Source organism: Aplidium turbinatum, chromosome 9 (genome assembly GCF_918807975.1).
Source record: "Aplidium turbinatum chromosome 9, kaAplTurb1.1, whole genome shotgun sequence".
Lineage (NCBI taxonomy): Eukaryota > Metazoa > Chordata > Ascidiacea > Aplousobranchia > Polyclinidae > Aplidium > Aplidium turbinatum.
This window is the reverse complement of record NC_137480.1, coordinates 27650448-27662608: the sequence shown is the minus strand read 5'-3', so window position 1 is coordinate 27662608 and position 12161 is coordinate 27650448. Positions and strand designations below refer to the sequence as shown.

Sequence of the window (12161 nt, the reverse complement as noted above, 5' to 3'; positions counted from 1 at the left end):
TGGTCATAATAAAAAAGTCAACTTCCGTGTACTTTATGTTGACGCATAATAAAAAATGATTTAATTTTGTTCACAAGTTCCATGTGTGAATTTTAAAGAAATGTTTGCTTTCTTTGACTCAATTTTAGATGTTTCAAAAGTCTAGATTGGCGGTGTTAAAAAATATGGACTCTAGCCGACTTTGGTCATGTAAAGTGGTTTATTGCAGCAAATCAACCAGACCAAGACTTGTTTAAGGTCTGAGTATGGAGTGGTTTGTCTGACCGCAAACCTCTGAACGTTTTTGAAAGCAGACAACACTATCAAGGTTGCCAGATGAGTAAATGGTGCAATAAACATTGACATAATGCAGTGGAAGTTAAAACTACTTAGTAACACGAATAAAAACTCCCACATGAACCAGACAAAAATTTGGTAAAAAATGATGCAGTTCAAAGTTTATTTTTATTTATTATAAATAAAAATTGTAACCCTAATTGCAAATTTTGCGACTTTTTCAGTACCGTATTACTGTAATTAACCTCAGCCTTGAGTGCGACGTTGCGGTTCTACGCAAACTACGTCAGCAATTGATAGGCCTAATAGCAACAGTCACTAACTTATTACAATTCTTAGGCCAGTGATCGAGTAGTTAAAAGTAAAAGTTAGCAATACCAACTATATAGCCTACCTTCACCCAGGTTGCTTATAGTAATTATTTTTTGCAACATCACTGATCAAAAACTTCAGTTTTTTTCAAGTACACAAAAAGTGATCTTGAAAGTGATCTTGATCTTCAAGATCACGATCTTGATCTTGATCTTCAAGATCACATAGTTTAGTGATCTTGATCTTGATCTTCAAGATCACCTATTCTTGGTGATCTTGATCTTGATCTTCAAGATCACCAATACTGGTGATCTTGCCCATCTCTGGGTGCCAATAAGATTCCCGGCACTCTAATCAAGACACCTTTAAGAGAAACGCACTAACTTACCCAAAAAATTAGCATTTTCAAGTTCCCGGGACACTCGGAAAGTTTACGGGCCTCTAAAATTATTCTGGGTCCAAAAGTTCCCCTTGCCAACGCTACCGCCTTTACCCACGTGACTTTATATTTACGGCACAAAGCTTAAGCTCATCATTGTTGTTGTACTGACAGGACCATTTCAATGCTTTGTCTTTGGATAGGTAATTTTAATCTAAGGCAGTCATAGCCGTATGGAACTAAAACATGTGGGAGACTGAACAAAGCAACTGGTAAGATTGAGGGTGTCTCTACAAATTTCAATCAATTTGTAATTGGGCAGCACAGATGCATCCTGACTGTGTTGATGATGAGTAACCACATAAGACACTCTTCTACCTGATATGATGGGCCTCAACCAGCGGTACAAACGGACAAAGCGTGGCCATGAAGCATCAATGAACATGTTCGTCAAAAAGAAGTGACCGCAAACCGGCAAGCTCTGGTTTGAGTAGTTTCGTTTCAACAGTTGCAGCATAATCCGGAATAAAGCAACTGAGTGTTGCGTCACAATGAATACCCAGAGTTTGCAGAAAGTGAAGCGATTGAAAAGAATTCCAGGAATTGTTGAAGAGCTGCAAACAATCGTATGACACCAAATCGAGCAAAGTCGTCAAACACAATGCAAACATAGCGCGCACAATAGAACTTGCCCAACCACAATGTGCAAGAAGTAAATGAGTTAAGTGATTTTGTATTAATTATGGCATCACAAGTACTGAGCTTGTGAGCACACAGAAGCATTTTTCGTTTATTTTAAATAACAAGTTTTAAATGTCTTTTTCTAATCGCAACTAAAATCAAAAACTTTCGTGAAAAATCGCAAATTATTTTCCCCATTCAGTCGAGAACGTGTGGCTTCATCAGCTTTGTGAGGGTCGGGTAGTGATTATAGTTTGTGAATTATGAATTCTTTCTTTTCTGAAAGTTGAAAACTACTTCAGGAAAAGAGCTTCTCGTCTATCCAGTGCGACGTCACAATGTGTTGTGCGGCCATTGTGTTTGTTGGATTGTTGCTTTAACCTTGCTATGTTTCTATGGGAATCCGCTCTTATATCAACACTGAACAGCTGGTGAGCGTTGAAGTTCTGCAACTATGGCAGAACTTAGAGATGGAATGATCCGATGGCTCGCCTCAAGTAACGGACCAAGAATTCATTCTCCTCATTTTGTTCCTTCTTTATGACATCGCAATTGTTTGTTTTGGCTCAACATTTTATTGTAGCTAGCACAGAAAATAACCCACTTGGTTTTTAGTGAAAACCTGCAATCTACTGTCCTTCTCTATTGAAGAAGTATCCATTAAACCTCATTAGGGTCGTGAGGCGCAGAAGACATAGCCTACCAATCTGCGATCTATGCTTTGTTTGCTATCCCTGAAAGGTTGGGTTAGGGGTATGGGACCATTTCAATCCGAAAATGACAAAATACAATGACAGATGGAATGCGCAGCGATTTGGACATTACGCTCTGTGATGTCATAAACAATCCGACCGCAAATGAAGCTTAGATTTACAAATATCTTCGTAAAACAATAAAACAGATGCGTGATTTATGGAGCGACTCGCCTCAATGGTAAACATTCATTGTCTTTCATCTGGACAAGATGTTTGTTCGTCGCAAGAGCCTATGATGCCCGCGGCCTCGCGATGATTGGCCAAGGAACGATAGTTAATCTAAAAACAGTTGAAAAACTCAGCTCTGGTTCGGGCAAAGATGATTGATCATGAATTGTTTTGTAGAAGTTGTTTTCCGCCATGCAGCGCAATAAGCGACAATGTTACAACGTTGCTCTTGCTCATAAATATCATTTATCACGTAGGTGAGAGCTGGAAACGCAAAGAGCCACAATTATGACGTCATCAACGACTATGATTGACCGCTTTAAACCGAAAGCATCGCGTTTTGCAGCAACGGAACGCAAACATAAGATAAACATAAGTTAACGAGATCTACCAGTTAATCCGACGCCACCTGACATTCAATCGACGTAATGGCCGAGATGTCGCAATTACTAATGAATTATGCATGACCCGTTCAATGGTGGACATTTCAGTGGTTCCTTTCTTAACTTAAAGTTTTTATTGAAAACACTCTCACTTGATCGCATCGAAAGTATCCAAGTGACACCTCCACCCTGACAAGTCGTACGACTAGTACGAGTAGGCTAGTACTAATACGAATAGTAGGCCTACGAAACAAATAAATTTGTTTCTTAGCAACCGAAAAACACTATTGTTGATTTCTTTCTAAACTTAACTGCTGCATTCTTGAACTGACCTACTGAAGATTTTATTATGCCTGTTATAAAGTTGTGCTGAAGAGAATTTCTTGTTCGAAATCGCGATACACAACAAGATAACTTGACATCAATTGGACTGGTCGTACAGTCTTCTTGAATTTTTAGAAATATGAAAGTTTGACTTTTTCGAATTCAACCTTTTCGTGACGTCAACAGCATCTACTGCGTCCAAGGGCGCGATGGAACGAAAGTTGAAACCGCCGCCCTCGAGTTTCGCGTTGTCCATCCACCCATGATCTCAAACGAGAGGAAACTTGAGTATAACGACTTCAATTTTTCACCAGGCGTCGGCAATTTATGGGACTCGGACCGTATCGGCCCAGCAGGAGAAATTATCGGGCCTCAGTTTTTCTAAATATTATGATAGCTATACGGCCCGCTTAGTGTATAATATGCAATGAGTTTAGTTTTATTAATAACAACAATATTACGACGGTAATAATAACTGTATGAGCCTTAACTTTGTTTGGACAAAGTGTAGTTGTATCTTTGTTTCAAAATCGCATGGAAGACCACGACACCAGCAACAACATGCGGTATCGGATCAAGAAAATATGTTGGGTAGGTACCAGAGTTTTACCAAAGAAAAGTTCTCAGTGAAATATAAATATTGAGATCCAATAAAATAAACATGGATGACAGGATCCTGAGTGGCTTGAGGTGTACGGAGTCAGGTTTTCTAAACTTTTACTTCGAACTCCATTCCGGCTCCGAGCGCAAACCACAATCCAAAACAGCGTGTTTGTACGCTAAAAGTATCAACCGGGAAAAACATTTGACTCCGGCCCCTGTTTTTACAAGAATTTCGGCCTCCGACTTAACTCGGGGATCCGGCCGAAAACCGATACTTTGGGTCCTATGTACATTGTACAGTTGTACACCTCTGGGAGTTTGCACTTCAGACAATTTCCATTATGTTTTAGTCGCTTTTTGCTTGTTTTGTCCTCCAATATTATGCCTTTTACTGATGATGCGCACTGTGTAGCCTAACTAATTTCATCCACTTAAAAAACAGATCTCTTTAGCAGTTAGAGCCACAAAGTTTGAAGTCAACACTTTTTTATAATGGCCACAAAAGGATTTCATTAACTGGTAGTTTGATAAATTTGGCAGAATGATGTTTCCGATTGTTGTGGAAGTGTTGTCGTAAATTATTTCATCCACTAGATGCATTTGAATTGAGAGCAGACTTGAAATGTGTTGCTCAAGCGCACACCCTGAGAGGCGAACCAGCGTCCCTTGACCTACAGTAGAAGTAGTAATTAAGTGCAAAAGGTAACTTACATTTCAGCCCGAACTGCTATGAAGACTTGGATAGGTTAATTAGTTAAGTGAGTAATTTGTTTTACTTTGGAAAATTGTTATTATTTCCTCAGTTATTAAAGGCCACAAAACGTTCTACCTCTTTCATCCACCGCTAACAGCGTTTCCTATGTCCCTGATTATAAATCAACAAAAAATGTGGCTGTTTCTTAGACTTCAACTGAACTAGAAATTCTACACCTCAAGGCAACTACCGCAAACGTACTACAGAAAGTAGATCCTTCCACTGATCGGCTAACCACGTAATTTTCCTGTTTCCATATTTGACAATAAGGAAGCTAAGCTTTCTGACCTCGCAGTAGCACTAAACAGTAAGAGCGATCTTCTTAGCCGTATGTCGCCACAGTCATATTTTTACGCGCTGCTTGCTTTGTGACGTCATAATAACTGTGTGACAATCGCTATAACGTCCATAGTATTAAGTGCAATTCGCACGTGACACGCGCAATCGCACTAGAAGATATGGTAGCAGATGATAGGCTCGGTTGAGTGAACCTGTTTATTGTAACTAAGCAATTCCACTTGTTTCTATTTTCGCAGGAAATGATATTTTCAGCATCGTTCATAATCAGTTTCATCTTCGGCTGCTGAGTAGTGACGAACAAACTTAATCGGAACCTATAATCCTCAACTGAATCTATCAAGTTCGAATCATCCATGCATGGAACATACGCACGGTTGAGCCTCCCTTCCCCATTGAGATTGTTTGTTTTGACGCTTTTATTGTTTATTTTTCTTCGTAAAAGCAAATCATTATTCATGTTCTTTTATCACAATTGATGATAAAGAAGACGCATTTTTGTTCCAATACACTCAAGAAATTGTCTTTCATTGGAACAGAAACGTGACGTAAAGGGATTAAACGCAGATTTGCTTTACAATGCGTAAAATTGTCGCTTAACAGCCACGCTTGTGGCCAGGGTTGTTGAAAGACTCTCAGTTCTCAAATTCTGACGCATCTAAGAAATACGCACCATACCCAACGAATTCGAATTGGTTTGTTTAAGTTTCCAGACCCGTTGGCATGGCTACGCGCTCCTAGAATCATCCCAGGTTCGGGTTAGAAAGCATCATCTGGACCACCCTGTCGACGCCACTGCTTGTGCCCGCCCGGAACGAAAGTTAGCCTACGTCGATTTTGCTCAACTTCGCCCAGGAACATTCATTCTCTTGACTGGTATTTATCAGGTAAAACGTTTTATCCTGTATTTTGAATTCTTTTCAGTTTTCATTACAAATCTAAAAGATAAGTTTTTGTAAAATAAAGAGGAAACGAAAAGATACGAAGTTTATTGAGAAGCACAAAATCTACTCAAGGTTGAAGTCGTTTTACTGAAAAACAAACAAAGATTGTTTCGTTTTGATACGAAATTCTTTTCTTGGTGATTGAAGCTCTTAGAGTCAAGAACTTCACCAACAAAAAGTTAAAGTTTGTGAGTTGATGATGCAACCAGTGGCGTAGCCAAGGGGGGGGGGTTTTGGGGGTTACAACCCCCCCTTTGGTACGCGTGTGACGTCACGATCTTGAGAATGATGCTTTCAGTCTAAAAAAAATTGCCTAATTTTAAACAAAATTGCATTAAAAGAGCGAGTTTTGCCAATACCAAACATTCAAACATCTCAGCCAGGAATTAGCAACAAGAAAACACAGAAACTTAGCTTTTTTTTGCCGAAAAATGCCGAAGAAAACATGATCTTATCCTTTTGCTATGCTGCCGGACAGCACCATTTTACAGGAATATTCGTACCCACATTTTTGTTGAAAATGCTCTCAGAATGCACCAAATTCAAAGTAATTTTTCAAAATTTTCTGGGGGAGGCCCCCCAGCCGTTGGGTGGTCAAAACCCCCCCTATTCAAAATTCCTGGCTACGCTACTGGATGCAACCATGCGTCAGCAAAAGCAATTTGTCATTCAAATGTGGCAGAAATGAAGATCAGTTTGGTTTTGAATCTTTGGACTGACAAAGCCTTGATTCGTTATTCCTGGTAGTTTCGCATACTTGTCGAGGCTCTTGACGCAGGGCCGGTTACCGAGATTGGCAGAGTGAAGTTTCCGATTGATGAAGTGTTGTTGTCCGTGAATTATTCCATCCGCTAGGTGCCGCTGAATTGAGAGCAGTCCTGAAATGCGTTGCTCAAGCGCACACCCCGAGAGCCGAAGCAGCGTCGCTCGGTGTTGTCGGGCTCTTACTGAGCTAAAAAGGCATATGCATGATGACGTATCTCACACATGCCAACTTCAACCGATAATGCAACAAATAATATTAAAACATTCTAAAAGTCACGCTTGGTATGTTTTGTACTTTCGTGTCAAAGTCCCAGCATTTGCAACAGACATGAAACCACTGGTAGCAACAGGGTACTTGCAGCATTTGTAGATGTTGTGAAAATATGTTATTTTCGTTTCTGTCATAACTGACAAAAGCTTCGGCTGAAGCGGTGAGCTATATTTTTTCAACTATCCGATCAAAGGGTCCTTAAAACTCCTTCAACGCCGCAAAGTGTTTGTCCTTGAAAAGGCAACTGTATAAAACTTTATCGCTGCGTTACGCTTCAGTAACCATCGAGATCCACTAGCAGCAGCCTTGCATTCACATTTGAGCTGATGCGCACGAGCAATATGTGCGACCACTCGGTGGCAGCACCCTATTCCACGACGGAGCTACGACGATTGATCAAACCGATGCATTATGACGCAAGAATGTACCGTCACGATATCTTTACGAGAACTTGTATATTTCACACAAAATTGATTGAACGCGACAGTTTCAACACTGACTACTGATCAAACACAATCGAAACAAAACCAATGATGGGAGACACGAAACTCACGAAAGTGAATCATTGAAGTGCATATTTGCAATAGGAACAGAGCAAGCTTGCTGGAGGGGGGAACTATTCAGCGTCAAAAAACTATAAACCGTAAACCACTAGTCAGCAATAGGTAACAGGCTGTTTGGCGACTTTTTCCGGTACAAGTTTCATAATCAGAGAATCACAATTTCCGGATAACCATGGCGCTTGCCCCTCCTCCCCCGTTGCATATACCAGCGCAGCCATACTGGCCTCCCCCCAGCCTTGTCACCAGATGAGCGATGATCCGAGCGCCTGACATTCCCACCGGGTGACCCAATGACACCGCTCCCCCATCCACATTCACCTTGTCAGGGTCGAGCCCGAGCAACTTAATGTTCGCTAGCGCCACCACGCTGAAAGCCTCATTGATCTCCCATAAAGCCACCTCTTCTGACGTTACATGGGCCGCATGTAGGGCCTTTGGGATGGCGTAGGCCGGGGCTGTGGGGAAGTCGATTGGAGCAAGAGCGGCGTCGGCAAACCCAACAATTGAGGCGAGAGGATTAACCCCTAGTCTCTGAGCAGCCTTTTCAGTCATGAGTACCAGGGCGGCCCCCCCATCATTGAGGGTGCTCGCATTCCCGGCAGTGACCGTCCCATCCTTGGGTTGAAATACAGGGCGAAGGGAGGAGATTTTATCGAAGTTGACTTTCTTGAACTCTTCATCCTCTCGCACAACGACATCGTCCTTACCTCTTTTTCCTGCAACATCAGTTGATGTATGAGTATACATAGATAAGTATGTAAAAACAATGAAAACTATTTAGATTTTATTTGAGTAATTTAGATTTAGTATTTTAGAATCTATTTGAATAAGAACCTTCTGATGATCCGTTTCAGGTGAAACAGGCTGTTAAGAATTCATATAGTAATAACTATATTTTGATTTTAGATAAGTATGTATGTAACAGTATGACCAGTGAGTAGCCAACTTATTGATTGTGGAAATTTATATCTTCAGACCGAGACAGCCTCAGGAAGCTTAAGCAATTTCGAACTTGTAGACGCATTGAATCAGAATTACTGACAGGTAATGCTGGAATTGTTTACCATTCATTTAAATGCTGTTATTATTATTAAACTATTTGTTAGAAAAAAAACATCAGCATGCGATTCCAACAAGTCAAACAAAATGTTTTATCAAGTAGAAAGTTAAAATAAATACCCGGGATAGTAACTGGTACAATTTCATCATCAAATCTTCCATCAGAGGAGGCTGATGCACTTCGTTTGTAAGAGTTGATTGCATAATCATCTTGTTCCGATCTGGAAATATTGAACTTTGCAGCCGTATCCTCCCCACAAATCCCCATATGCATCCGGCCATATGCATCGGTGAGCGCATCATGAACAATGAGGTCCTGGAGGTTAACCCCTCCATAAGTGGGGGGGCTTCGACGCATTATGAAAGGGACTTGGGACATACTTTCCATCCCACCAGCGACCATCACCTCCTGGTGACCACACATCAAAGACTGGGCGGCCATCATGATCGCTTTCATGCCGGAAGCACAAACTTTGTTTATTGTCGTACAAGGCGTACTCTCCGGCAATCCAGCCCCTGCAAGTGTGTAAAGTAATATGTAGTTGGAATGCTAGCAAATGCATATATATAGGTTTGCTGGTTAGGTTGCATGTACACCAGCACTGTTAGAGTGTTAGTGTTTCTGTCACTAATTTGGTAAACAAGTTTCACAAAGACAAAAATACAACATTGAAAAATCCAGCTACATGTTCACACCTAAAGCCGCTTGCCTAGTTGGTGCCTGGCCGAGGCCTGCTTGCACCACGTTTCCCATGTAGACCTCTTGGACATCCTGTGGAGATATTCCAGCTCGATCAATTGCAGATTCTATTGCGATTGACCCCAATTTGGTGGCAGGTAATTCAGCTAATGAACTTTGAAATGAACCCACAGGTGTCCTGGCAATGCTCGCAATCACAACATTGTTCAAAGATGAACTAACCAAACGAGAACTGGTACAGTTTGGTTTCCATACATTTCTTAACAGTTTAGATGACATTTTATAAACCATTAATCCTAAAAGATCAAAAAACGTACTTTAATTAACCAATAACCGTCCTTTGCATGCTTCAAGACATGGAATCATCAAAATGTTCTTATTCAAATAAAACCAATGTTCAATTAAATGATTTTCATTTGAATAAGAATCTTTTCATAAGCCTACTTTTGAGAGAAATTGTAAGTGGATAGATGTTGGTTGAAGCATCCACTTCAATTTACTCTTTGTCCGACTTGGTATTTATGGAGAATTACAGGAATATGTGTACGTGTAGCACAAGATTTGGGAGGTAGTTCAACATTTTCAAATAAACATTTTGATTAACTTTTACTCCCTCTTCAATGAAGAGGGGATTTTTTTCACCAGTAGTTGTTCACCAGTTTTCACCAGCCTTTCATTCAGTGGGATATCTTCTTTATTCTTTGTATAAATACGGCTATTCTGATGGTTATGCACAGCCTGGAAAGTTATTACTTTCCATCAGTCCAAAGAACTGGTGGCTGCGTGCCTCATGCAGTCAAGTGCACAACAGACTAAGGCGTTCAGTGAAGGCAAAGGAAGGATATATTGAAATATAAGAGTACATTTTGTTTATTTATACTTTTCTTTGTATTTTTCTTTAATTGTGATAAAGCTTTGGTAGAGAGTTTGCTTTGTTGAACCATAGAAAAATAAAACAAAGTAACTTCAGCGGGTTTAACATGATGTATTACATACACATATATAACATATATAATTAAAAATAAACTCTAAAACGTTAAATAAACTCTAAAACGTTCGAAAACGTTTGAGTTTATTTTTAATTATGTTATATTTGAGTATGTAATACATCATGTTAAACCTGCTGAAGTTACTTTGTTTTATTTCTCTATGGTTCTTTAATTATATGTGTAAATATTTCCTCTTTGGATGTATTATACTGTTATTTCAATAGCCTAAATATTTGTCTACACTTGGCTTGATCACCTTGTAGGTCAAAGATTAGAATCGACCAAGATATATAGGGTGAAGTGTGTGAACATTGAACAGCATTTAAGCAAGCAAAAGCTGTTTATGCCATTGCTAGTTTCTCTTTACTTCACTATTGTGCAATCCCAACCTTCAGCGTTAGAAGGACACCCGTGCAAACTTTTCATCCCCTGAACACCTTGTTCCCCGATTAAGTTCCATGAAAAAATTACAACAGCGCCGAAGTCGCTGATTGGAGTTGCCGAAACAGTTGACCACGCTAAGCATCTTGAAATAATAGTTAATAAACCGAATCTCACTTTCGGGTTAGGGTTATCGAATTAAGATTGTAGCCCCTCAGGGTTAGTGATCACGAGCTGCCATACTGGAATGATCTATTCACTTGTAAACAAATAATTCGCACAAGGATGGCAGCGAAAGACCAAAAGGTGCATGTTATAACATGCACGTTTTGTCGCTTCTGCCTTTTTTTAGACCTCTGCTATGTTTCGCAAATACATATAGTTTTTTGTTGTGATGGTCAGAAATAAAAACAAACTGAACTGATACAATCATAAAAGACAACCACAAAACAACGCACTTAAGCTTTAGGTGTTGCGACCGAGCCATATTTTAAATTGTCCTGCTTTGGTATTATGCACGTTACAACGTCCAAGTTTTGTCGCTTTTACCTTTTTCTAGACCTCTGCTGTGTCGAGCATATAGCCTACCATACTGTATTACAGGCCTCGAAATTTGTACTTTTTTCCGGCGGTCATGCATGTCCTAACGGACTGGCTCTTTCAGCGGACATTTAATATCTAAAACGGACATATTTTTTTGCATGTAGATTTTGCACAAAATCACACTACAGTATTGTGTAGTTGTCTTTGTAGAAGAAGATTTTCTACAACAGAATAACTCTGCAATGGTTGATGGCTTAATTAACCGACCCTGAAGTATATTGGAGCAGATTGCTTGCAAATAAATCAGTGCGTTAATGACAGTCGTGTAATGACGCAATAAACACAATTGAAAACAACAATCTAAATTTCCTTATTACAAAAACAACTACGATCACTTATTTCTATCAGTATCAGCGTGAATAAGGTCGCCACATTCGCCAAAGCACGTGCTGAACCCAGTTGAGACTTGCTTCTCTGTGACGTTTCTTTTTAACAAACGATCAATGTATATAACGCAATAATCCTCATTGTTAAAATTAGAATACATATCCTGCCGAAAAGTTCAAACAACTTTATTTCAAGGCAACATTGTAAGGCGTTGAAATGATGTAAAAATGGATACGTTTGCCATCAGCCCGTTAACCACGCCACTCTAATGTGATCTTTAAAGCAATTGCCTGTACTATTATTGTTTCAGCTCCGTATTTGTTCGCGTTAAACAAACAATTGTAACAATTCATATTTAAAATATAGGTTTGCTGCATTAGCTCTATTTTTGTCAAGAATTTTGCGGCGATCATTTATGACCGACCAATGAGTCGGCTTCGGCAGACATTCGAGGTCATTCCGGAGGTCATGTCCGCCATGACCGCCGGATATTTCGAGGCCTGGTATTATATTGTTTTTCGTTGTGATGAACAGAAATAATTAAAGCTGTGGCTATATTTACACTATATAGTGTAATAATAGCCTCAATAGTGTTGCCAGATAAGGAATTCTGCCCTAATTTGAGAA

General features: G+C 39.8%; 1 protein-coding gene across 1 annotated transcript; it reads right to left on the bottom strand.

The window, feature by feature from the left end:
- Nucleotides 1–7337: 7337 nt before the first annotated feature.
- On the bottom strand, nucleotides 7338–9526 carry LOC145777083 (acetyl-CoA acetyltransferase, mitochondrial-like). Its single transcript, XM_082588371.1, has 3 exons — nucleotides 9231–9526; nucleotides 8655–9050; nucleotides 7338–8191 (listed from the first exon to the last, which is right to left on the bottom strand). The coding sequence occupies exons 1-3, from the start codon at nucleotides 9523–9525 to the stop codon at nucleotides 7629–7631; spliced, it is 1254 nt and encodes a 417-aa protein (XP_082444497.1). The 5' UTR covers nucleotide 9526; the 3' UTR covers nucleotides 7338–7628.
- Between the last annotated feature and the right edge of the window lie 2635 nt (nucleotides 9527–12161).